The sequence below is a fragment of the Macaca mulatta genome, chromosome 3, assembly GCF_049350105.2.
Source record: "Macaca mulatta isolate MMU2019108-1 chromosome 3, T2T-MMU8v2.0, whole genome shotgun sequence".
Lineage (NCBI taxonomy): Eukaryota > Metazoa > Chordata > Mammalia > Primates > Cercopithecidae > Macaca > Macaca mulatta.
This window is the reverse complement of record NC_133408.1, coordinates 191,283,869-191,310,449: the sequence shown is the minus strand read 5'-3', so window position 1 is coordinate 191,310,449 and position 26,581 is coordinate 191,283,869. Positions and strand designations below refer to the sequence as shown.

Genomic DNA, 26,581 nt, shown 5'->3' with positions numbered 1-26,581 from the left:
ACTTAAAGTATTGGCCTTTTGTTCAGCACAGATTTTACTGCGTTAATTTTGAGAAGGAGGTCATAGGTAGGGCATACAGAAACAGTGAATGTCAGGGGTCACTAGATGGACAACGTCGCATGGGCCCGCCACATAACACATATAACTGTGTGCACACCAACGGGAGGGGAAGGTGGGGGTTTTCAGAAAACACCTCAAATCAAAACAATTACTGTGTTTCTTCCACTCTGAGACTCCACCAGTCAGATTTGTGATCAATTTGTTAATATATCTTTAGGAGGAAAAAAATGGCAGGTAAGCTTCTTCTGACATCATTTATAAGCAACCCCCATAATTCAGAAATATTCACATATAGAACCCTGAAGGGAAAAATCCCAAATTGTTTTTTCCTCTGCTTTCACATTACGACAATCATCAACGCGGAAGGTTCATGTCACCAAATGTGTGTGCTGGGGGGTTCTCCCCACTACCAAGCAAGCAACCAGTTCTGCAGGAAACACCAGGGTGTCCTCCAACTCATTTCTGACAGTCTACCTGGAGATAGCGGCAGATCCCACAGGTTGAGGGCTCAGTCCCCAAGGCACGCCCCCCATCCCACTTCACATACCAGTTGCAAGTCCAGGCATCTGGAGCTTCTGACCGACAGGCTGGGCTCTCAACTGGGGTTCCCACAACCCCCTCTCAGGTTCATTAATTTGCTAGAGTGGTACACAGAACTCAGGGAAATGTACATTTAAAGGTTTATTATAATGCATATTACCAAGAACCCAGATGACGGGATGTACAGGGAGAACAGGCAGGGAGCTTCCAACCCCTCCCCAGGCACGCTGTTTTCCAGCAGCCTCCACGTGTCCAGGGATCCAGAAGCTCCCAAACCCAGACCTCTTGGGCTTCTTATGGAGACTTCATTGGACAGGCACAATTGACAACCATGCAGAAATGTGATCAAACAAAAAGGTATGATCTAATACTGACACAGTAAGTGTGGACACCCAACAAGGCCTGCCTATTCCGATCGTTACTGGCCTTTCCGTGCAGGATTTCTTCCTCTCAGGAATGGGGCAGGGCTCCTTCGGAACAGAGGGTCTTAAGTCCCACAGTCAGACAGATGAGGGAGGATTAGAGTCCGGCCTTGGGCTGGTGAGGTGGTGAAGAGGGGGCATGGGAAGTTCAGAGGAGAGATTGTTTCCTGGGGCCTGCTTCTGAGGCCTAAAGCACCCCAACATTATCACAATGACTGTGATGAGGACGACAGGAGTGCTGAGCCAGGAACCCCGGACAAAACCCAGTATTTATACCTTGTAATATCAGAAGCACCAAAAAAGAAAAAAAAAAAAAAAAGAAAGGCTCTTAAAATACAGTAAAATGTTTTAATTTAGGAAGCACTAAAGTCTTTGTTCCAACAAAATTAACTCAGAGAACAAATTATTTTACATATTTACACAGATCAATCAACAAAAGTACACATTATAACAATTGCTCAACACTGTCCGTCAAGAAAACATTTCGAATGAGAAGCGCCATGGCGGTTTTCTCCTTCCAGGTCACCCAGTGGAATGAGGGCCCCCGCCAGGGGCTCTTCCCAGATGTCTCTTCACTCCAGCCAGCTTCCTTCTGATGGCCCCATTTTCCTTTCAAACCAGTTCTCATCAAACCTGCATCAGGTTTACGCACCCTGGCAAATGATCATTTTGACAAGGATTAAAACTGTAAGCTAAAGAGACGACACAAATGACAATTGGGAATACTTTTGAGCGGGGACAGAGGCTAAATACTAGCCCCTCCCCTTTTCTACTTCTAACCAATATCTTGAGCATTCAGTGGGACAATACAGTCTTGCTGGGTCTCTTGAAATCCTCCAGCAAGAAGCCAGCCAGGAGAAGACCCAGGCGTCCCACACCTGTGGGGCCAGAATGGCTGCCTGGTGCTGAACCCAGACACGGTCCTCCCAGAGCATCTGCCCCTGTCAGGCTCTGTCTGGAGATTGGGGATCTTCCAGGCTGGCTTCATTCTGGACCAGAGAGCAGAGGAGAAGGAGAAAGAATATAAACCCACCCCTGTGAGCCAGGGAACCACCCAAGCTGTAAGGATTTTGTGCAAGCTGCTGGAATTGGGTTGGAAAAGCGACCCGGCAAGCAGCTGAAAGGAAGGGTGTGCACGCCTGCTTCCTAAGGGGTGATCCTTCGGGTGGGCTGATAATGCCTCCTCCCCTGAGGAGGGAGTCCTGCGAAAGCACGCACCTCAACACGAGTAAAGGCCCTATGGTGTCCCCAAAGCGACCCCTGTCGCGTTCACTCTGCGGGTAGCCTCCCTGCATTACTGATTACTCCGAGCGGCTGAGCTGACGTCAGCATTCTGGGAGCGCCAATGACCTTTGGGGTCATCACATCCTCAGAAACTAGAGCAGGAGGGGAAGCGACCCCAAGCCAGCGCTCCCCCTACTTTCCACCCAGGAGCCGAGGTTGCGCCATCCTGGGGCGCATCTGGGGACAGGGACCCACCAGCCCCCTCCCCTAACCCCTCTAGGGCCCTCGGCAGCAGGCGGTACCGGATGCCCACCAGGGGCTCTAAAGGACCTGGGCAGCACGGGGAACCCTCGCCCGGATCTTCCAGCCCTTTCCTTCTCCTTCTCCCAATTCTTTCCGCAGTCTCAGAAGCCCCACGTTTCCCGCGGCGGGGAGACACGCACTTACCGCGGATCCACTATGCAAACCTTAATGAACCTGAAAAAAGCCGGGCGGGATGGGGTGGGGTGGGGTGGGGTGGGGTGGGGTGGGGTGGGGGTGGGGGTGGGGATGGGGAGACCCTGCTCGCACCCAGCGCCGCGCACAGCTCTCTGGGCGGGTTCGAGTGCGCGCGCGGGGCGGGGCAGGACCTGCGGCTGCGGTGTTTAGCGAAGCACGTGCTGCTCCGCGCGCAGCCCCCCGAGGCCGTGGGCTTCCTGGCTGCCCGGTCTGCGGCGGGGCGGCGGCGGGGGCGTGTTTCAAGGGGTCGAGCACACACTGAGACGCCGGGAGGCGGGATGGGTCCGAAACCAGCTCGGAGCGAGTCTCGAGCGGCAGCGGCCGCAGGGGACGGGGCGCGGAGACTAGGGCGGCGTGGGGCGGCGGGGAGAGGGACGGTGGCGCTGCACGCCGCGCACTTCCTGTTCAACACGCGCCGCCTCCCACCGCCCGCGCTCCCCGAGCTTGCGTCGGTGCCAGGCCCGGCCCCTCACTGTCCCCTCGCGGTCCCCTGGGGCCGCCGCGCGGCGGGGGGCGAGAAGCGGGCGCCCTGCCCTTCTCGGCCCGCAGGGCTCCGGGCGCCCCCTCCGGCGCGCAGGGCCGCGAGCGCCGCCGCCAGAACTTCTGCCAGCGGCCGCCCGTAGCCCAATTGCGCAGAGGGCTCGCCTTGCACCTCCTCTTCCCCCGTCGCCCTCCCTTTCGCCCAGAAAGGAGGACGGACCCAGCTGCAGGCTCCGAGCTGGTTTATTCTGCGGCCGAGGATTACATTTATGCACGAACGGTCTCGCTGGCTCCAGATTCCCCACTTGGGCACAGGCTAGGAGGGTTGTTTTCCAAATTGCTGGTTTTAATTGCACCTGCCTTTCAGATTACCTCTGGGAATCTGTGGGAGGAGCCGAGAGGGTGGAAAATGTTTCTTCTCTTTGCAAAAGGAAGAAAACTTTGTCACCCAGCGGGAGACCTCAGCCACGCGTAACCCGCGAGACACCAGAACCGGGACGGGCTTTGACTGATTCTGCCTGCGAGAGTTCCGTAGGAAAGGACGCTTGAACTCGGCGCTCCGGCGGCGGCGGCGGCACGAGTGCCCTGCTCACTCTCCCTCCCCGCGGAAGTCCCCACGAGGTGGCTTCAGGGTGTAACAGAGCGCGCGGCTCCAGTCCGACGGCAGCGGCCGGGGCAGGGAAGGAGGGGACCGAACCCCCGAGGAGTTACCCAGAATCAACTTCTGGTTAGAGTTATGGGAAGCGCGGTTATGGACACCAAGAAGAAAAAAGATGTTTCCAGCCCCGGCGGGAGCGGCGGCAAGAAAAATGCCAGCCAGAAGAGGCGTTCTCTGCGCGTGCACATTCCGGTGAGTCCCAGCTCTCGGTCCCCTGCTCCCCAGCCCTCCTGTCGCTCCGGTCCCCGGCGCCGAAGCGGTTAACGCTGGACGCCCCGCGCGCGCCGTGCGTGCCCCTCCTGTCACTTCGGGCGGCTCGGGGAAAGGGTAGAGGGACAGGGCCCGAGCTGGGCTGGCGGAGCCGGGGCTCGATCTCTCTCTCTGCCCGCGTGCAGCCCGGGCTGGGGCTCCGCCTGGGGCGGGGACTAGGCGGCTGCAGACTAGAGGGGGCGCCGGGCGCGGCTGGTGGGCGGCTGGGCGTAGCCCGGTATCCAGCCGGGTGCTGGTGCGGGGGGCGGTGCGTTGTGTTGTTTTGCTGAAAAGGGACGGTGTGGACTGCGCTCCGGGGAGGTGGAGCCCGCGCTCGGCTGCCGGAGAAGGAGGGAGGGGAGGGCAGAGGAGGGGAGGGACGGTGGGTGGGGAAAGCAGCGGGGCGGGAGGTGGGGGGAGCTGTGTAGCTGCGCCTTCCAAAGCACCCCCTCCACCCCAGTCTCCCTCGGGGTGTTTCTGGGCCTGGAGCGGGGGTGTCCTCTGCAGCCGTTCCCTTCCCCCGCCCCGGGAGTGTACTTTGGGTCTCTGTGGTATCTGGGGACTCGCAGCTCCCTAACCCATGCAGGCTGCATTGAACTTCAGCCCCGGCCGCGACGGCCGCCCGGGAGGACATTGGCGACTCGGATCTATCTGAGGCTTCACTTTGTCCAGCCAGAGGGGCGGCGGGCCGGGTGGTGCTTCCTCCCTTCGGGACGGCGCCCAGGTAGCCCGCGGCCACTGTTCCTCTCCGCCGCGTAGGGGGGTCGGGTGGTGGGAGGTGTGGCGGCCCACTGGGTCACACCCTCCGCCTCAGCCAACCAAGTAAATGTTTGTGTTTGTGTACACACACACACACACACACACACACACACACACACACAGCAGAGTGCTCTGTGGAGAAAGTTATTTTGCTATCCCGGGGCAGGGTGGGAGTGCACAGTGAATGGGCTGTCTGGACCCCTCATTAAAGCTAAGCCTTCCCGACAGCGTCAGGCGCAGCTGGCATGGCCGAGGCAGGCCACTCACTTCCCACTGTGAATTCCAGGGGGGCACTGCCCCGTGTTTGCTGAACCACCCTTCTTTTGGACGCCCCGCTAAGGTCCTCCTGTGTAAATTTCGGCCCACACGTGTCTAACGCTTGGATGAAGAAGGTGGAGTCCAGGGGCGGGGTTCCAGACACCTGATGCCAAATACCCCACACGGCCCCTGGGCCAGCCCTCCCCGGCTGGGAAGCTCTGGGGCAGGAAACCTGGACCCCCGGCTGCTGTGTGGCCCCCACGGTGGTGACCCGATTATGCGGGAATAAGTGCTCTATTTGAAAATGAAACATTCTTGTTTACATCTCTCATGTAAGACATTTAAAACCGTGTTTGAATTACACGTTAGATGTTGCTGCCACAGACCTCTTAAACAGTGATCACTGGAGCTAACCGTGTAACTACCGTTTCTCCCATTTGTGAAATGCAGGAAATAATACCCGTTTTTCCTGCTTTATAGGGATATTGAAATAAAATGACTCATGGGAAACTCTTCTTTGTTGTTTTTTGTTTTTTTTGTTTTGTTTTGTTTTGAGTCAGGGTCTCACTCTGTTCCCCAGGTGGGAATGCAGTAGTGCAGTCATGGCTCCCTGCAGCCTCAGCCTCCCCAGGCTCAAGTGGTCCTCCCATCTCAGCCTCCTGAGTAACCGGGACTACAGGCATGTGCCACCACAGCCAGCTAATTTATTTAGTTTTTTTGTAAAGATGAGGTTTTACCATGTTGCCCAAAGCTGGTACACATGGGCTGGGCTGAAGCGATCCGCCCACCTTGGCCTCCCAAAGTGTTGGGATTACAGGCGTGAGCCATCACACCCGTCCCGGAAAAACTCCTGACAAATGTAAAGTGTCCTATAAATGTATGGGGAATACATATACATATACATATCCATCAGACACCTAGTTTTTAAAAAAATGTATAGAGAGTAACAAGAACATGCCATTGTCCAGTGGTTGGGCCATTTTGTGTGGCAGCCACATGGTGAGGCTGGTTCCAAATGCAGGATGTGAGTGATGTGTGGGTGTGCCCATGGGGTGGTGCCAGCGGTAATGTGAGACAAAATCCAGAAATGTGAGACAAAGGACCAGAAAAAGGATTGTGAGGCCAGGCTGTGAATGTTGAAAAACCATGTTATAGTTAGGGTCCTTAGACCACCCTTCTTCCTGCTATTGGTGACTTTGGCAGTTTTTCATAACGTTCTTGGCATGAGCCAGCCCGCCGCAAAAGTAGTATTCATTCAGTTATTCCACAGTGGCTGAGGGTGACCACGTGCCCAGGCTCTGGTTAGGGTGAGATCTGGGGAAGATCGGCCCAAGTCCTCACAGGGCTTGCAGTTGCTGGGGGCACCAGGGAGGTCCCCTCATCTGCCAAATGGTCATTACCTATTGATCGTTGTGCCAGGCTAGGTGGCAGTTATAACCTTGCTGGGAAAATGAGGCTTTCAGACAAAGGCTAGCAAATGATCCAGGGGCATACGATGACCAGTGCAGACCACACCTGCTTCTAGAGGCAGGAGTGATGACAGTGCCTGATGTGTTCAGAGAGACTGTACACCCAGAGATGGCAGGCAGGAGTCATGTAGGAGAAGTGGGGGTGATACTCTCACTAAGGAACCAGTGGGAGCACCCCACAGAATCAGGCAGGAGGGATGGCTGCTTCCGGCTGAAGAGCCACACCTCCTGGAGAAAGGATTTGAGAGCCAGGGTCATAGAAAATGGTTTGAGACCGGATCAGGCAACACCTGGACATAGGGTTGCCAGCTGTAGTAACTAAAAGTACAAAATGCCTAGTTAAATCTAGATTTCAGATACAGGATGAATCATTTTTTAGCATAGGTATGTGCCATGCAATATTTGGGATATACTAAAAACTATCCATTGTTGATGTGAAATCCCAGATTAATGGGGGTGTCCTGTATTTGATCTGGCAATGTTGCCTTGAAGGCCAGGCCCAAGGAGTGAGGACCCCCTCCTTAAGGCATGAAGAAGCTTCGGTGGACGCTGTGGATAGCCTCCTTCTGGTGCCCGGGGCCCAGCCCACCTGCAGCCTCGGTGGACAGCGTCTTACTCATGTCTCCCTCCTCACCTGAAGGAATCCTCTCAGACCCTGGCAGCTTGCTCAGCCTAGTGCGGGAACCCCTGGAAGTGCTGGGATTATGCCCTGAGGGGCAACCCCCAACCCAGGAGAGGTCTAGTTGGTGGCCAATGGCCCAGCCACCCTGCTTCTCAGTGGGAAGTTCTGACCTGGGTTCTGCAGGGTGCCTCAGGGGGATCCCTAGCAGGGTGGGGATCCACAGTGTAACTCACTCAATAATGTACCTTACTGGTCCTTGTGGCCAGTTCCTGCCTCAGCTTCCCCATTCCCTTGCCCGCACTTCCTGGGATAAACTCCTGAACCTACGTTCCTGTCTGAGTGTCTCTGTTGGGGGACTGAACTAAGAAGCCATTAAAGGTAAAGAAAACAACGCTCCGGTGCAGAGTGGAGTGATGGGAAAGGGGCTGGTGTCAAGGGAACCAACCCAAGTCCTTTGGCAAAAGCCCAGGGTAAGGGTCCGAAAGCCTGAACTGCAGTTGCAATGAGAGAATGCAGAAGGGCAGACGTGGGACGTGAGAAGGCCAACCTAGTGGACGGCAGGGGGTTGAGTTAGCAGGCGCTGATGTGGAGGTATTTGGGATAACGGGCCGGTTCTTGGGGAAATGGTGAGTCTGGTCATAGCCCAGGTGTATCTCAGCAGAGGGCAGCACGTCCATGGGGAATCATGTCTACTTCCTCACCCCAGCCTCAGAGGATTGTGGTGTCCAGGGACTGCCATTGCCAAGGACATCTTGGATTCTGAGGAGTAACTCTCATTGAAAGACACTGCGGCGCTGGCTGTCCTGTGACTGGGGTCATTTGGTGGCCTCCAGGGACCCCTGGTGCCCAAGCAGCTTGTCTCTTCATTGAATTCGAGTGAGTCGTTTTGGGGACCACAGCCTCCAGCCCATATCATAAACAGAACCGTGGCCTAGGGTGTTGGAGGCAATTACTGCGAACCTCCTCTCTCGGGCTCTGATGATCTTGAATGTCCCCACTACCCTCTTCCTGTCAACAGCCCGTCTAGGCTTTGGGACACCAGGAAGGAAGAATCCATTTTAGGGGACAGCCTAGGGCCAGTGGGTAGTGGCTGGTAGTGGAGACCTAGAACTACTAAGTAATTTATCAATTGAATTCAGTTGATGGCTGCGTACTGGGGAAGGGAACATGGCCCTTGGACCATGAAGATGTTGCCTTGCTTGGTTTCAGTCTTAGGCATTTTGTGTCACCTTTATGGGCGCAGCTACAGGGTCTTGGAGGAGGAGGGAGGAGGATGCAAAGGAGAGGAAAGGGAAGGACTGAAGGCAGATTCTATCCTGAGGCCATGCTGACCTTTAAAAGTAACAAAGGGCCGTAAAGGTCAGAGTCCTGGCCTGTTGGCACCCTGACTCGGCTCCCTGCTCTGAGCCTCCATGCCTCTTGTAAGGCATGGCTGATCATGAAGGCGATGGAATGGTTTTCGGAAATCACTCGCTGGGAGCATAGCTGTGCGTGGTATTCTGCCGAGACTTTAGTAGCAAGCATGTTCTTTCTTCTTTATGTCACTCTAAGAAAAAGCAGCTTCCCTATTAATGCTAAAGTTCATAGATCCCATAGACATGCTTTAATCAAGGCTGGCTGGCATGTTGTGCATCTCTCGAACTGTTTCAAGCCAATGACAGAGCAGGAGGCCGGTGGGGAGGGAAGACGTCAGACAGATGGACCCAAGGCAGAAGCCTTTGGGGACACTGAGGCAGGCTGGAGGAGTTCAGACGGTTGCTACTGAGTGGGGCATTTCTGTCAGAATGCACATGTCGCTGGCCCTCTGGGGAGAGGTGCTCCAGAAAGCCTGCATAGTCACTGGAGACAAACTAAAAATAGAGCCAGGGCAGCTGGGCAGTCACAACGTTTGCAGAGATGGGACTGGGCTTGGGCGGGCCTGTTGCCAGTCATGCCTCCCCCTGCTGCATGGCCTCGAGGAAAGCCACGTGCAGTGAGGAGGCCACGCACCCTCCGTGCTGGTGATGGCCTAGGACCTTTGCACCCAGCTCCTGCCCTGTAGCCTCTATCTGGCTGGATGAGCCGCTGGGAACTCTAGGATGAGGGTGGGAAGAGGAGCTGTGTCCTGCCCCGGAGCTGGAGGATGCAACCATGACTGCTTTGTGCCCCTCACACCACTGACATGCTCCAGATGGAAGCCTCGGCAAAGGGAAGGGGGATGCTGTGGGGCACAGTGGAGGCGTCAGCTTTGACCTTGGCCAGTTTGCACCATCCTGAGCAAGATTTGCTGGATTAGGGTTTAGGGCAATGTTTTGCAAAGTGTGGTTCCTGGACTAGCTTAAGTAGAAGCACCCAGTGTTTGTTTAGAATATAAAATCCTGCTTCTCAGCCCAGACTCGCTGAATCAGAATGTCTGAGGGTGGGATCCATGAGTTTGCATTTTTCTTAAGTTCTCCAGTGATTCTTGTACCTACTGGGGCTTAAAAACAATTGGGTACTATTAATAGCTTCCCTGGTGTAATACTGTTCCATTTCTTCTGCCCCCATGAGTTATTCCTCTGTCTGTCTGCCTGTCTGTCTATCTATCTATCTATCATCTGTACCTTTTCAGCCATCATTGAGAAGAGATATCCTTGACTTCTGACTATTCAACAAAGCAATTCAACATTTGGTTTCCAAATAAAGATGAATGCCCAAACCAGCCTGTAGCCAGAGCTGCCCATGTGGGCCAGCCCGTTAGGCCACACTGCAAGCTTTCTTGACTCAGCCCTTCAGTGGCTTGATGCATCTTAGATGCTCTGCCATAAGCTCCAGTAGGGCCCAGAGTATGCTATGGGGACCTTCAGTAGTCAAACTTCTCAGTGATGGGGACCTCAGACTGGCCTGTGGCTCCAGGGTTTTTGACGAAGCTTGGTTGCCGCTCTGCAGCACGCGGGGTGTGAGAGGGCTGATCAGCGAGAGGACGTCCTCAGTGGGGCACAGCACATTGGCTCAATGCCGCTTGAGCACAGCCCAGTGCTGGTCCTAGAGGGAACGGGCAGCTAAACAGTGACGCGTGATCACTTCCTCGAAGACTCTGGCACACAGAGGGCACAGGGACGCCCATGGAGCAGCTTACATGGGGGAGTAGTGCGGAACCTGCACAAACCCATGGGCCTGCAGAGTCGCATGCTCAGTGACTTGCGGGAGTCATCCTGGAGCTGCCTCATCCTCTTATCCCTACTTCACAAATGCCCAGCTCAGAAAAAGCCTGTTCATCATGACATGGTAGATGACAGGGTTAATTACATGGAGGTGAAATGTGCATCTCTGCCCTCATCTAGCCCCTGCTGCCCTATTCACGCTAGAACCTCTTTGTGGAGGGTTCCAAGATTCTTGTATAAACAAGGTTCTGCATACCGCAGAGGAGCAGCCTGCTGATGAATGCAAAGAGTTAAATCCCGGATCGTGATTTCCTACCTTGAGTACTGAATTGACATAAACAGAAGCAGCAGCCCAACCGAGTTCGTGAGTTCAATCAATATTGCATCTTTTCACACATCACCAACTTGTTAGGGTTCTCAGTGCATTACTAGTGTCTTTTCCTGCCTCTTTGAACTACCCGCCCCCGCCCCGCCCGCCAATAAACCCTAGCAGAACAATATTGCTAGTTTGCACTCAGGGTTTGCAATTTTTACTGTGCTAAACACTAGACTGGCTGAAGAAATCATTTGGAACCACTTTTTATTGGCCAACGCCTCTTCATCTACTCAGACTTCACTTATATAATTTGTAAATCCGTTTGTCTCTTCTAAAACCTTCAGGCAAATATATGTGCTCTTAAATATTCCTGTTTCTTGGCTGTTTATTTTCTTTTGCTTTCCCTGTTTTCCTATAAGAGCTGATTTTGGTGTATTCAGCTCATGGCCAGTGTCTTTCTGTTTCTAGGCACCTTTTTACATTTATGGGGGCCACTAAGGTTACCGAGTAGAGCTACAGACACTGACAGAGGAGCGGAGTGAGAATCTGGTTCACCCGTTCTCCTCCCTCCGCTCTCCCTTCAGCCAAAATGGGGCCAGTGAGCGCGATTACTGATGAAGCACCAGCTGTCTCTCGTTCCTTTCAAGACGGTGAACCAGCCCATCCTGATAACCCCACAGTTCCGTCAACGTCATTTAAAATGTGGAACGAACAAAGGCCGATGGACAGCTGAGCTGTGATGTTGAAACAGAGTCGTGACTTTGCTTGGTTCATTAACTGTGACTCGCTGTGAGATGAGCAGAGGGGCCACCTGAGAGTTAAGCTGTGTCCTTCGGGCGTAACCACAGGGAGTTCTTAGAAGCCCGCACTGTTTCTCATTGCACGGCTCGTGCGCCCAGACCGGAGGAAGGGGTTAGCTATTCACTGGCTGAGCTTCCCCGGTAGAAGAAGGTGCTTTGGTGGAACTGTATTTTAGCCTGGCCTTGGAATGGTTAATTGGAATCTCACTCATCTCTTTCTTCCACTACCTACTTTGAAAATAATTTAATCCCTGTCCTTTACTTCCTGTTGACAGGAAGCCCTCTCTGCCAACCCATGGCTGGTCACGGACCAATCGGATATCACCAGGCTTTGGGGCGTCTGCCAGGGCCTCTGTGTTTTGATATACTCTGACCTGGCAGTGAAGTTGCTGATGAATGTACGACAAAGACCAGTTTGCTCTGTAACCCCAGGCTCCCAGCGTCTTTTCCATGAGCCAGAGGCCTGGTCCTGGAGGGGGGTGCCCTGCAGCTCTGCTGGCCTTCTTCTGGGGAGCTCTTTGTAGGGGGTAACTCTGCAGTGACCTCCATTGTGCTGGGGAGGGGAAGAGGAAGGATGCAACAGCGTGAGGGGAGAATTTGAGAAAATAGGACGCAAATTCTCAACTTGTGAATAAAGAAACAGAGAGCCATGGCTAAGAACCATGTTTCCACAGGGTTAGTGCTGGGACCAGAAAGCAGTCAACTCGTTTCTGTGTACTTTCCAGGGACTGGGCTGGGTGTCAAGGACACAAAGATGAACAGTGCGATGGAATTGGATTCTCCAAAAAAATGGTCGAAGTTCCACACTCCCTACACTTCTTACCTGTGAATGAGACCTTATTTGAAAGGGGGTTTTTGCAGGTGATTAACATATAAATTAGGATGAGGCCATTAGAACGGGCCCTCGTTCACGTTCACTATGCCTGGAGTCCTTCTAAGAAGAGGGAAATTGCATCCAGAGGCACAGGCAAGAAGGCTTGTGAGGGCGGAGGCAGAAGATTGCAGAGCTGCTGCCACGAGCCGTGGAATACGGGCCGCTGAAGGGTGGAAGAGGCGAGGAAGGATCCTCCTGGAGGTTTCAGAGGGAGTGTGGCTCTCACAGCACCTTCATTTCAGACCTCTGGCCTCTAGAGCAACGAGAGAATCCGTTCCATTTTAAAGCCCCCAGTATGTGGTGCCACACTACCACAGCCCCGCAACCTCATCCAACAGCGCCCTGCCCTCGAAGCACAGCATGGCTGCAGCCTCCGCCTGATAGAGCTGTAGGGCAGGGCTTGTGCTGCGGGGCCCCACAGCATGTCCTGGAGAGGGGGCCAAGGCCCCAGGATGGGGTCCCAGCGTCCCACTGCCCACAGCGCTTGCACGGCCTGGAGAGGGGGCCAAGGCCCCAGGATGGGGTCCCAGCGTCCCACTGCCCACAGTGCTTTGATGCTCCCTTCCAAGGTCTGGGTTTTTCCTTGCGTCCCCTCCTCCCACTGCTGGAAGTTCTAGTGTGGCGGGGCTGTGAGAAAACCAACGTGACATGTCGGAGGCTGGTGTGGCAGCTCCGGGACCCGGGCCTGCTCCCTCTGTCCAGAGCACCTCCTCTTTGCCTGCTCTCCCCTCCTGGGTGGCCACCAAGACTCAGCCTCCTGGGGCCAGGGGCGAAGAGGTGTGCACGAGGGGTGGGGGTGGGAGGACAGCTCTGTCACCTGCTCAACTTCCAGAAGACAGGCAGGCAGGCTCCGTGCAGCCGTTTGTCTATTGGGCTAACGTGGAAACCATTTACCCAGCTCCACCCTGCTCACCACCTCAGCCGTGCCAGCAGCCATGGGGTGGTGGGCTTGAAGCAAACATCACCTGGTTCCCATCCTCATCTGTAGCATATGTTGTAATAAGCACCCTAGAGAGCCTTCTTCCTCCATGCAACCTGGATATGCTTGATGGGGAGTTGCATTCACGGTGCTGATGACCGATTCATATTCTTGATTGTATCAGATACCATCTGGGGTGGCACGGTTGTCATCAGATTGAGCTAATATTGCTGAAGCACTTGTTATATGCCAGATGTGTGCTTTTATATAAGCCGTCTCTCTTTATCTCTAAAGTAATATGTGAAATATTAGTATTGCTATTAGTCTTATTATCCTTACTGTAGAAATGACAGTTTGAGGTTCACAACCATTCTAGCCCAACCTGCTGAGAAAATATCTGTTGCATCTTGTTGGTTTTTTATATCTCTGCTTGGCTATGGCCCAGATGCCCAAGCAGCCAGTGCCTCCTTGGGTTAGGGGATGAGGCTGGACGGTCAGGCTGAGGCTGGGCTGTGGGCCCGAGAGGACGGTGTCTGCTGCCTCCCTGCAGTTTGTCCTGCGTGGGTCAGGTCTCCATATGCTTTACTCCGCCCCTTTCTAGATGAAGGTCATTGAAAGATATTCTTTACCCTTCTTATTTCAAAAATAAATAACCTGCCTTCTCCACTTGCATAGGTTCCATTCTCTGGTTCTTCTTTTTCAGTTTGTTGTTTTTGCTTCTTAAATAATGGATATTAGAATGAACACTACACTCGGAAGCAGGAGGCCCTGCCTGCTGCCTCTGTCACCTGTCTAGGGGCTTCTTCCCACCAAGTCATCCGGTACTGACCGCAGCCTGTTGTGTGCCAGGGTCAGGGGTCTCACTGTGACCCACATGGGCCCCTCTCTCCCCTCACAAGGCTTAACCTGGGGCACGCCGTCACCCTATCGGTTCACGTCTGCCGCTACCAAAACACCAAAATCATAGGGACTGAAAGCCACAGAATTTCTTCTTTGTCACTCTTCTCTCTGTCGGCTGGGAAGTTCTCACGGTTGGCGCTGGCTTGGCCAATATCTGGGCTCAGCTGGCAGCTGGGGCCCAGGACAGACTTGCCCGCATGCCTGTCCATCGCCCAGTCAGCTCCATGCCAGCCGAGCCACGGGGACGACTGGGCCGTGTGTCCAGCAGGCTGTCCAGGCAGCAGCAAGAGGGCCAGCCTGAAGCTCAGGGGCTCCTCAGGCCCCTTGGCCATGGCAAGTCACATGGCTGAGACTCGAGGGATGGAAAGCAAGGTCACGTGGCAAGGTCACGCTCAGGGGCCGGAAGGATTTGAGCGGAACCAGTCACTTAACCTGTCTAGATCTGTTTACATATATAATACATTCGTATATTATATAATTAATATTATATAAAATTGTTATCTAATCATATGCTACTTAAAGTATATCCTATATGTGATATGTATAATATGTAATGTACATATATACACTTTGAAAAAGAGAGCTGGAGCCTAAGTCTCCATTTGGCTCAAGCACCACGGCTGTATGGAAACTGCTTTGTCCTGGGGACAAGTGGCCTTTAAGGGGCTGTGAGTGAGGGGCATGCAGAGCAGTGATGGGGCCTGGGTCCTTCCAAAGCTGGGCTTTTGAGAGTGTTACCTGAGCCCTCCCGTTTGCGCCACTGAAGATGAGTGAGTGTCTGAGGAGATATTTCGCCCCTGGGGAGCTGCCAGCACCAGGAGAACAGACAAGCCACTCGTCTCCTCACCACCCTGCTTTGCATGTTACATGTATTTTGAGATTTCTGACATGACCTTGGGGCACAGGTAATAGAATAGTTTCAAAGACAGAGGGAAATGCTGGGCAGTGATAACAACCAGGTCTAGGGAAAGAACTGGGCCAGGTGACCTCCCCCGTAGAGTTGCAGGGTGCCTGCCAGGTGTGGAAGTGGCGCAGAGGACGCATGGTAGCCCCTGGGAGAAGAGAAACAGGAAGCTGCACCCTGGACCTCCGTATAATGAGGAAATAGCCCCAGGAGGTTAAGCGACCTGCCAAGTTGCATGGCTGGTCAGTGGCAAAGCAAGGATTGAACCCGGGCTTTTGCACTGGAGGTGTGTTAGAAGGAGAGGAATCCCATCCTGGCCGGCCAACAGCTGTGGCTATGGTCAGGGAAGGGCTTCTGGGAGCCAGCAGTGCCGTCTGCCGGCCTCGTGGCTTTCTGCCTGAGATGCCTGCTCTTCAGGCTGGAGGTCAGGAAGCCGGTTCACAGCAGTGCTTGTTTCGTGCTGTTTCAAGACAAGGGCTGTGGGCTCCAGACTCCATTCTCTATCACCTCCCTCCTCTCTCCTCTCCTCTAGATGTGGCAACATCAGTTCTCAGGAAAGGCTCAAAGCGATGTTCTGTAGGCTCCGCATGCAGGCATGGAGTTTACTACTGTGATAAAATACAGCATGAAGGCAGGTGGACATATTTGGTTCTTGGTTCCTTTTTTTTTTTTGAGACAGGGTCTTGCTCTGTAGCCCAGGCTGGAGTGCGGTGGTTCGAACACTGCTGCCTGGAACTCCTGAGCTCAAGCGATCCCCTTACCTCAGCCTGCTGAGTAGCCGGGACCACAGGTGCCACCATGCCCAGCTAATGTTTTGATTTTTCATAGAGAAGGGGCTTCATCATCTTGCCCAGGTTGCTCTTAAACTCCTGGGCTTAAGCAATTCTCCTGCTGTGGCCTTCCAAAGTGCTGAGGTTGCAGGCGTGAGCCACCGTGCTGGCCTCATATTTGGTTCTATTCCTTGTTAAATGATGGTCTACCCTCCAGTAGCCTTTGTCACCTTCACCTGAAGGTTATGCTCAGCTGGTGAGTCTGTGCCTCTAGCTTTGGCCGCTCAGTGGTGAAAGAGGGAAGCGAGCTGGACTGAGCAGAGGGGAAGGGCTGTGAAGCATTCACACCAAAGGCCTCACCTGACCCCTTGGAACATTCTGGAACTGGGATGGCCCTTCAGAGTTGTCCCAGATTGAGGCAAAGGGCTCCCACACTGTCCCTGGGAAGAGGATGTAAACTTGGTTGAGGCGGATCCCATCTGGTGAGGGCAAGTTCTCAGCCAGGCACTCAGCTGAGTACCAGCGGCTACCAGTGCTCCCTGTACCTGGGGACCTACCAGCACCCCCTGCACCCGGGAATCTAACAGTGCCCCCTGTACCCGGGGTTCTACCAGCGCCCCCTGTAGCTGGGGATCTACCAGTGCTGCCTGTACCTGGGGACCTACCAGCACCCCCTGTACCCGGGACTCTAACAGTGCCCCCTGTACCCACTTTCTACCAGCACCCCCTGTGCCCGGGGACCTACCAGTCTCCCTGCACCCGGGGACCTATCAGTGCCCCCTGCACCTGGGAACCTACTAGCGCTCCCTGCACGTGGGGGTCTACCAGTGCCCCCTGCACCCTGGGACCTACCAGCGCCCCCTGCACCCGGAGATCTACCAGTGCTCCCTGCATTCAGGGACCTACCAGTGCCACCTGCACCCAGGAGTCTATCAGTGTCCCTGCACCCAGGAGTCTATCAGTGTCCCTGCACCCAGGAGTCTATCAGTGTCCCTGCACCCAGGGACCTACCAGTGCTCCCAGTACCCAGGGACCTACCAGTGCTTCCTGCACCTGGGGATCCAGGAGCCACACCACGGCATCCACAGCATTGCGTCCCTTTCTCATAATAAAATCTCACGATTTTTCTTTCGAAGTGTCCAGCCCGTCTCCTTAATTAAACCATAAGCTCCTTTAAGGATGGCATGCATCTACACTTTGTCATGTCCCAGCCCTGAGGAAGCCACCTCTCACACAGCCGACCTGAATGTTGACAATGATGATGATGATGATGGTGAGGAAATGCAGAAGCTGAACTGACAGACGGGGAAAGGAACACAATACGGGCCATCTTTGAGAATGGAAATGCTTAGTTAACTCTACAACCCAATTTAGAAAAGTCTGAGTAGACCCGCTACTTACAAATCTTAGGGGAGCCACATATCTCAAAGAGAAAATTTTCAGACAAATCATGTCTTGTTGGTTTCAAAAAGAGGCATTGTTTTTCCATCCAATCTACTGGCCAGAATAAAAAGGGCGGATTTTAGGCACATTATTGTGCTATTTGTTTTTTTCCTTCACCTCCCACTTGGGAAAGTTACTTGGGCTTTGGCTCAGGCTGATTGACTAGTAACAGCATCCTGTGTCTGGCAGGAGGCATCTGCCGTGGCGGATGGTCCTCTACCTGGAGACCGGCCGGGCGCCTAGACCTTCATGCAATGCAGAGCCCGGGGGCCAGATGCCAGTGCCTCGGGCCTCATGTCCTTCAGGGACCTCTGTATTTCCTGGTGCCATTGGAGGAGGGAGCATCCGTCCACCGAAGGGATGGGCATGGACCTAGCTGTCCCTCATAACTAGATTCTCAGGAACAGAGTCCTGTGTGCGAGCAGGAAAATGGGATGGTTTTCATCTTGCCAACGGAAGAGTGGCTGCAGGGGAGGGAGCATGAGTTCGGGCGCCATAGGCCAAGGTCGCAACCCCAGTGCCACTGATTGCCCCCTGTGTCCTATTGGGCAGTTTACTGGCACAATCTAAGCCTCAGTTTCCTCACAGGTAAAATACAGAATATAATCCCCACCTCGCAGGATGTGGGGGAGCATGACTGAGATGGCCCCAGCTTAATATAATTTTATTCTTTTCAATTGAGGTATTTTTTTTTTTTTTGAGACAGAGTCTTATTCTGTCACCCAGGCTGGAATGCAGTGGCACCATCTTGGCTCACTGCAACCTTGGCCACCCGGGTTCAAGCAATTCTTATGTCTCAGCCTCTGCAGTAGCTGGGATTACAAGCGCGCACCACCGTGACCGGCCAATTTTTGTAGTTTTGGTAGAGATGGGGTTTTGCCATGTTGCCCAGGCTGGTCTTGAACTCCTGGCCTCAAGTACCCGCCTCAACCTCCCAAAGTGCTGGGATTACAGGCGTGAGCCACTATGCCCATCCTGCAGGTGATTCTTTAATCATAATTTGAACGAGATTTCCTTTTTAATCCCTCATAAGGCTTTGGCTGAATAACTTGCAAATTTGTTCAACAGGTCTCCTTATTCACACTGAGACAGGCCAAGGTCCTGACCCCAGAGTGAAGTCAGCTTGAGCCTCCAGGGCTGAAGGTACTGAGCCCTTAACTGAGAGTGCTTAGAAATGGCCTTGGCCTTGGGTCCACGTGCCAGGAACTTGAAGGCAAAGTCTTGGGGTGGGGCTGCTGAGAGTTGAGGTGGTGGGCAGAAATCTAACCTGGCAAGCTCTACCTGGAAGCAGAATACTGGGACTTCAGGGTCCCTGCAGTCTTGTCTGCCTCCACCTGCCTCTACCACAAGCCTATCGTGACCCCATTAGGGTCATGGCACAGAAGACAGGTGGGCAGACAAGGGGAGACAGTGTTCCCTGGGCTAGAACAGTACCCTCTAGGAGAGGCAGGGCACAGCAGGTATCCTTGGGCATCAGTTCATCAGGTTAATATGCTTTTTGTCCTCTTCTCCTTGGGGCATTTGCCGTCTAATAGGGAACTCATGGAGATTTTACACCTTGACTCCAGAAAATAAATATTATAAGGCTTTTAGAGAACACTCAGGCCCCCAAGTCATCTCCTTCTAGTCTGCAGTGGGCCTCAGGTGGGGTGGGGTGGGCTGGGGGCCATACTCTCCCTCGTGTCTTGTGGATGGTTCATTCCCAGTGAGAGATGAAACCCACACCCCATTCCACAGTTGAGGCCTTGGGCACCACAGGTGGCACCCATCAGTGCTTGTCTCTGATTGTCCATGGGTACAGGCGTGGACGCCAGGGAGGAGAGGGGATGGGGAAGGACGAGCAGTGTAGAGATGCAGGTGGCCGTGTGTGGTGTTGGAGGAGTGAGGTGTTTGCAAGAAGTTCTGGTTCTCTCTGCTGCAAAGCATGCCCAGCCTGTGGTCTTGCCTCTCTGTGGGCCTGTCCTGGTGCCCCCTTTCTGCCCTGCCTCTGGCAGGAGGGGCTCCACGGAGGCTGGAGAAGGGGCACTGGCTGGGCATATCGCAGTGGCTGGGCACATCACAGCTGCCAGTTAATGTGCTTAATGGAAGGTGGATGAAAGCGTCCGACAGGCAGATGGAGCCCCGTTAGTGACTGGAAAGGCCCCTCCAGGTCCAGCATTCCCGGCTTCTGTGATATCTGCTACAACTCCAGGTGCCCGGCCACCTCCGTCAGCTCAGCCCACAGTCCCCCCTGCAGGTGGCAGACAGGGAATCTTGGACTACCTCAGAAGATGGGCTCTCCCGTCCTACAACCCTGCGTCCCTCCAGCGGCATGGACTCAAGGGAGTCCCATGGCCTTGGATTTCCAGCTCATACCGACATGACTACTGTCTAGATGGGAGTGGGAGATGGCTGTTTATCAGATCATTCAACTGCTTGGCTCTGGACAGAGATGGAGATACATCCTCGGTGCCTTAACCTGCAGCTCTCACCTGGGACAGAAGAGGTTGGCTGGCAAGTGACTGATGAGAGCAGAAGGGGAGCTGAAGGTATCCAAGTCCACTCCGCTTCTGATAGCGCCAAGGGACAGCTCTGGCACTGTGAACTGTGGCTGGCAGCAGAGCCAGCTGGGCCTGGGCACACAGCTTCAGGCAGGTGCCGCCGGATCCCTCACCTCCACTTTCACAGCCCTCGCCACCGGGAAGTCCTTCCCTGTTCGGTCATCCCATGGCCCTTCAAGCGTGTGTCCTTAGCTGTGTCTCAGCGAACATGGAGAGATGTGCTGGGCACTGCCCTCCCTCTGAAGACCATGATTCCTGGCCAGCACCTCTGTCTTCTTTAGAGAATCACACCTTTCCACGGGGCTGGCAGTCGCGTCCCACCCTCTCCACCCACAGGCCTCATGGAGATGGTGGGAAGGTCTTGCCGCAGCTTTCCGCCTTCACCACCGTGTGCAGCAGGGGCTGGCTTGCGGGTCTCACCTCGCCCCGCCCCGTCTGACACCGTTCCCCACAGAGCGTTCTCTGGTGCCACCGCTGTGCAGCGCCCTCGAAGCACATTCACTGGGCACCACAGGATGATGTGTACAGATGTGGTGTCGGCTCTTTGCTGGAGGCCCCAGCGACCTGTTTTTCCTGAGTCTGTTCTGTGACAGACTCGAGAGACACCTGGCCAGGGTCTGGCTCCTCCTCAGGAGACACTGGACTTTCTGAGCTTTCCTTGATCTGAGAAGTTTCTGAAAACTCCCCTTGAGTCACTGAGGCCAGGGATGGGGTTGGAGCTGCTGTCGATGCCAGCCTTGCAGAGGAGCAGGAAGAGGGGTCACCGAGGGGCGAGGCAAGGCCTGGGCACCCGTCAGCTCCATCAAGACTCCTGGGGGCAGAATTTGTGTTCGTTCGTCTTTATGGTCCCTCCCAGTGCTCCACACTGTGCATTCTGCATAGTAGGTGCTTGCTGAATACCTCCTAGCTACCAGCAAAGCACCTTTGGATTGGGGGCTCAAACCAAACCCATCTCAGCACTGGAAAACGTTCAAATCACAGGAAGCCGAGAAATGGCCGAAGTGAACGATGGTGTCAACGCTTTTTCCAGCAGCGATGGCGTCAGGCATGGCCATGGTCCAGGACCATTGAGGAGGCAGGACTTCCCTTTCCCTGTGAATCTCTCTCTTCCTGTAGAGCAGGGGTGGTGTGTGTCGGGGGGCAGGTGAATAGGGGAGGGGAATAATGGGGTGTGGGAGATAGGGGTATTTAAATATCCACTGAGGCTTACCTAGTCCAATCCCTGACACGTATTTTTATGCCACCTGGATACCGAAAGTGGCACAAGGTATACACAAACAAAAATAAAAATAATCTCCATACTGCATAAAGCTCCAAGCAGCCAGTAGCTTCAGTCACCTTCCCACCAAGTGGCACAGATGGGGCTCTTGAATGAGCTGGCTGGGGACAGCGGTGGCCGGGGCTGGCAGGGTGCTGATGAGTACTGGGGAGCTCAGGATCAGCCCCTGGGGAGGGGAAGGGAGGGAAGCAGAGGGGTAGGCGTGGTGCAGGAGAGGCTGGGCTGCCCCGCAGTCTCAGCCAGGGCCTCGGCCCACCCTTCCGAGCTTTGCTGGATGGCAGCAGGGGCTGGGGACAATCATCGGTGGATGCAGCTGTCTGTGGAAGAGGCCGGGGCCTTGGGAAGGTGGCTCCTCCAGCCTGGGCTGTCCCCACAAGGGGCTGGCAGCCAAGGGGCCACAGCACCACCAGCAGTAGGGAAAGGAGTGCTTCATTCCCAAAGAGAGATGGGCGAGGCAAGTCCCAGTACCCTGTACCCCTTAGGGAGCAGCCAAAGGAGTAAAACCCACAACTCTTTGTCTGCTATGTCCCATTCTTTCCTAGGGACAGAAAATCACCATTCAGGGTTGTATTGAAGGTGTTAGAAATTGTATGCCTGCCTTCCGATGCTCTAGCGAGGTGGCACCTGGTTCAGATGACTTTCCAGGTCAGATCTGAAGGGAAAAGGAGAGCATCAGTGGCCACAGAGAGAGGGAGCGTTCTCAAGCCAGCAGGTCCTCAGCACGCGTGGGTCGCAGCTGACTTCACCCCCACACAGCCATGTGCTGGTGCTGCTGTTGTCCCCATTCTACAGATGGGAAAATCTGCACAGCAGAGGCTGTTGGCAGGAGGTGGCACGGCCGGGCATCAAGCCGGAGCCGTCTGGCGCCTGAGCCCACATGAAACCACTGTGCTGAACAGACAGATGGTGCCGGAAGGCAGCGTGCAACCCGAGAAAATGCGTGGAGAGGAGCGTGCTGTTGATTTCCAGCCATTTTTCTAGGCTGACTAGAGATGCATTTATTTATATGAAGTCTTTTTTTTTTTTTTTGGTACTTCCAGTTGCTGATGGGTCCACCTTGGGCACAGCCACCTCTCACAGGCAGACCTGGGCATCGGCCTCATTCCTCATTTGTGCAGAGCTCTGTAGGGCTCAGTGGCCTGGGAGCTGGGAGCTGGCAGGAGCAGAAAGGTCCTGAATGTCACCCAGCAAAAAGCACTGACCTTTTCCGGCTCTCATCTCCCACCCGTCTTCCGCGGGATGCTGTGCGTTCTGTGCCTGCCTCTTACACACCCTGCTGACTTTTTGTTTTGTTTTGTTTTGTTTTCAGCAGTGATGAGCTCTTGACTCATTGAAAATAGGTGGGTCTTAGGATTGTTTTTTGTTTTAATGTTGCCTGCAAAAATGACACTGGTTTATGTCTCTGGAGCCATAAAAGATACCACCTTTTACACAAAGCTGAAAGCAGGAGATTTTGGGCTGCCGTCCAGTAGTTTCTTTTGTCACTGTTTTCTGTTTCTTTCCTCCTCTGCTCCGTTTTCTCTCCGCCCTTCTTGTTGTCTTCTGCCTTCTGTCCTGTGGCTTCTCCGCCTTTATCTTGTCTCCTTAGAGCTGAGTTTCACCAGGCTTGAAACACCTGCCTTGTGATCCAGTTCTGTTCCCTGTGGCGGCCACGGTGGCTGACGAGGCGCAGGCCACCGTGCTCCGGTGGGGACGCTGTGACCGTATCCATGGGTGGTCTTGTTTTTGGATGCGGGCATTCACTGAGTTCTATTCGGTGTGGGTGCCACACTCACGTCTTTCACATGTTTTGCCATTTAACTCATCAGCAACTCTGCCTGTTCCTAGTATTCACCCGGGTTTTACAGTTGGAGAAACGGAGGCTCAGATAGAATGAGTCATTTGCCTGAGGGCCATGGCAAGGCCAATGTGTGAACCCGGTGTGGCTGCCTCCAAAATCCGTGCCCTTCCCTGCTGGACGTCTTTTTGTCTCCCTCCACATCCTAATTTGGGGCAACGAAGAAGGCAGAATACCTTCCCTAGAGCTGCTAGCCTCCCCTGGGGCCCGCCTCGGGGCCGCCCCGGCGTGCTCATGGCACCTGTGCTTGCGTCCTCGTCAGGGCGGGCCTTGGAAAGATCACCACGGGGAGCCAGGACTTTGGGGACCTGGTTTCCCTCCTGCCACACCTCTCACTGGCTGTGTGACCTTGGACAGGCTCCCTGATGTCCCTGAACCTAAGCTGCTTTGTTAGTGAAACAGCAATAAGAATACCTGCCTGCAGGTGGCCATGAGAATTAAATGATGTCCTATAAAGCGCTTGCCATGGAGCAAACTTGAGTGTGCTGTAATTTTTAAGAAATCGTCTTTCTTCATTTGTTGGAGAAACCCAAGGGCAGAATGTGTGGCTGTGTCTGGGGAGTGTGTAGGACTACGGGTTTTTGTGTCTTAACCTCGCTCCGGAGACCGCCTTACTTTATCTTCCTGTGGTTACTGTTTTCCCCCCTTTTAAGGTATTTTATCTCACTGCACTGCAAGCATCCTTTTGGAAATGGAGACAGGGTGCACATAGCATCATGGAGCTCAGCTTTCACCTAAGCCAGGACACAGACTCATCTGTGAGGTCCATATGGTCGGGAGCAGGTGTGGCTCTACCCGTCCCTGTGGTTCCTGCCGCCCAACCCCTCTGCCCGCCCCCACCCACCCACTTTTCCGCTGTGGCACAGCCCATGCCTGTCTGCCTGCAGCTTCTCTGCTTGGCAAAAACATCCCAGTGTCTGCAGTGGTGTGTGTGGAAGGTGGTGTGTGTGGAGGGTGGTGTGTGTGGAGGGTGGTGTGTGTGTAAGGTGGTGTGTGTGTAGGGTGGTGTGTGTGGAGGGTGGTGTGTGTGGAGGGTGGTGTGTGTGTAAGGTGGTGTGTGTGGAGGGTGGTGTGTGTGGAGGGTGGTGTGTGTGGAGGGTGGTGTGTGGGTAAGGTGGTGTGTGTGGAGGGTGGTGTGTGTGTAAGGTGGTGTGTGTGGAGGGTGGTGTGTTTGTAAGGTGGTGTGTGTGGAAGGTGGTGTGTGTGTAAGGTGGTGTGTGTGGAGGGTGGTGTGTGTGTAAGGTGGTGTGTGTGGAGGGTGGTGTGTGTGTAAGGTGGTGCGTGTAGAGGGCGGTGTGTGTGTAAGGTGGTGCGTGTGGAGGGTGGTGTGTGTGTAGGGTGGTGTGTGTGGAGGGTGGTGTGTATGTAAGGTGGTGTGTGTGGAGGGTGGTGTGTATGTAAGTGGTGTGTGTGTAAGGTGGTGTGTGTGGAGGGTGGTGTGTGTGGAGGGTGGTGTGTGTGGAGGGTGGTGTGTGTGTAAGGTGATGTGTGCAGAGGGTGGTGTGTGTGTAGGGTGGTGTGTGTGGAGGGTGGTGTGTGGGTAAGGTGGTGTGTGTGGAGGGTGGTGTGTGTGTAAGCTGGTGTGTGTGGAGGGTGGTGTGTTTGTAAGGTGGTGTGTGTGGAAGGTGGTGTGTGTGTAAGGTGGTGTGTGTGGAGGGTGGTGTGTGTGTAAGGTGGTGTGTGTGGAGGGTGGTGTGTGTGGAGGGTGGTGTGTGTGTAAGGTGGTGTGTGTGGAGGGTGGTGTGTGTGGAGGGTGGTGTGTGTGGAGGGTGGTGTGTGTGTAAGGTGGTGTGTGCGGAGGGTGGTGTGTGTGTAGGGTGGTGTGTGTGGAGGGTGGTGTGTGGGTAAGGTGGTGTGTGTGGAGGGTGGTGTGTGTGTAAGGTGGTGTGTGTGGAGGGTGGTGTGTTTGTAAGGTGGTGTGTGTGGAAGGTGGTGTGTGTGGAAGGTGGTGTGTGTGGAGGGTGGTGTGTGTGGAGGGTGGTGTGTGTGTAAGGAGGTGTGTGTGGAGGGTGGTGTGTGTGGAGGGTGGTGTGTGTGTAAGGTGGTGTGTGTGGAGGGTGGTGTGTGTGGAGGGTGGTGTGTGTGTAAGGTGGTGTGTGTGTAGGGTGGTGTGTGTGGAGGTTGGTGTGTGTGTAAGGTGGTGTGTGTGGAGGGTGGTGTGTGTGTAAGGTGGTGTGTGTGGAGGGTGGTGTGTGTGTAAGGTGGTGTGTGTGGAGGGTGGTGTGTGTGGAGGGTGGTGTGTGTGGAGGGTGGTGTGTGTGGAGGGCGGTGTTGTGGAGGGTGGTGCATGTAGAGGGCGGTGTGTGTGTAAGGTGGTGCGTGTGGAGGGTGGTGTGTGTGTAAGGTGGTGCGTGTGGAGGGTGGTGTGTGTGTAAGGTGGTGTGTGTGGAGGGTGGTGTGTATGTAAGGTGGTGTGTGTGGAGGGTGGTGTGTATGTAAGTGGTGTGTGTGTAAGGTGGTGTGTGTGGAGGGTGGTGTTGTGGAGGGTGGTGTGTGTGGAGGGTAGTGTGTGTGTAAGGTGGTGTGTGTGGAGGGTGGTGTGTGTGTAAGGTGGTGTGTGTGGAGGGTGGTGTGTGTGTAAGGTGGTGTGTGTGGAGGGTGGTGTGTGTGTAAGGTGGTGTGTGTGGAGGGTGGTGTGTGTGGAGGGTGGTGTGTGTGGAGGGTGGTGTTGTGGAGGGTGGTGTGTGTGGAGGGCAGTGTGTGTGTAAGGTGCGTGTGGAGGGCGGTGTGTGTGTAAGGTGGTGTGTGTGGAGGGTGGTGTGTGTGTAAGGTGGTGTGTGTGGAGGGTGGTGTGTGTGTAAGGTGGTGTGTGTGGAGGGTGGTGTGTGTGTAAGGTGGTGTGTGTGGAGGGTGGTGTGTATGTAAGGTGGTGTGTGTGGAGGGTGGTGTGTATGTAAGTGGTGTGTGTGTAAGGTGGTGTGTGTGGAGGGTGGTGTTGTGGAGGGTGGTGTGTGTGGAGGGTGGTGTGTGTGGAGGGTGGTGTGTGTGTAAGGTGGTGTGTGTGGAGGGTGGTGTGTCTGTAAGGTGGTGTGTGTGGAGGGTGGTGTGTATGTAAGTGGTGTGTGTGTAAGGTGGTGTGTGTGGAGGGTGGTGTGTGTGGAGGGTGGTGTGTGTGGAGGGTGGTGTTGTGGAGGGTGGTGTGTGTGGAGGGCGGTGTGTGTGTAAGGTGGTGCGTGTGGAGGGCGGTGTGTGTGTAAGGTGGTGTGTGGAGGGTGGTGTGTGTGTAAGGTGGTGTGTGTGGAGGGTGGTATGTAAGGTGGTGTGTGTGGAGGGTGGTGTGTATGTAAGTGGTGTGTGTGTAAGGTGGTGTGTGTGGAGGGTGGTGTTGTGGAGGGTGGTGTGTGTGGAGGGTGGTGTGTGTGGAGGTTAGTTTATGTGTAAGGTGGTGTGTGTGGAGGTTGGTGTGTGTAAGGTGGTGTGTGTGTAAGGTGGTGTGTGTGGAGGTTGGTGTGTGTGTAAGGTGGTGTGTGTGTAAGGTGGTGTGTGTGGAGGTTGGTGTGTGTGTAAGGTGGTGTGTGTGTAAGGTGGTGTGTGTGGAGGTTGGTGTGTGTGTAAGGTGGTGTGTGTGGAGGGTGGTGTGTGTGGCGGTTGGTGTGTGTGTAAGGTGGTGTGTGTGGAGGGTGGTGTGTGTGGCGGTT

General features: G+C 54.5%; 1 protein-coding gene across 4 annotated transcripts in view; it reads left to right on the top strand.

Annotated features, from left to right (window-relative positions):
• The first annotated feature begins 3,215 nt into the window (after positions 1-3,215).
• PRKAG2 (protein kinase AMP-activated non-catalytic subunit gamma 2) overlaps positions 3,216-26,581 on the top strand; it is a 326,330-nt gene continuing 302,964 nt past the window's right edge. For all 4 annotated transcript variants that reach the window (XM_077997756.1, XM_077997757.1, XM_015135316.3 and 1 more), the window contains exon 1: positions 3,216-4,074. Coding sequence is in view for 2 of the 4 variants with exons in the window: in XM_015135316.3 (XP_014990802.1) it covers positions 3,961-4,074 (114 nt within the window). In the remaining 2 variants the exon portion in view is untranslated. The remainder of the gene's footprint in view (positions 4,075-26,581) is intronic.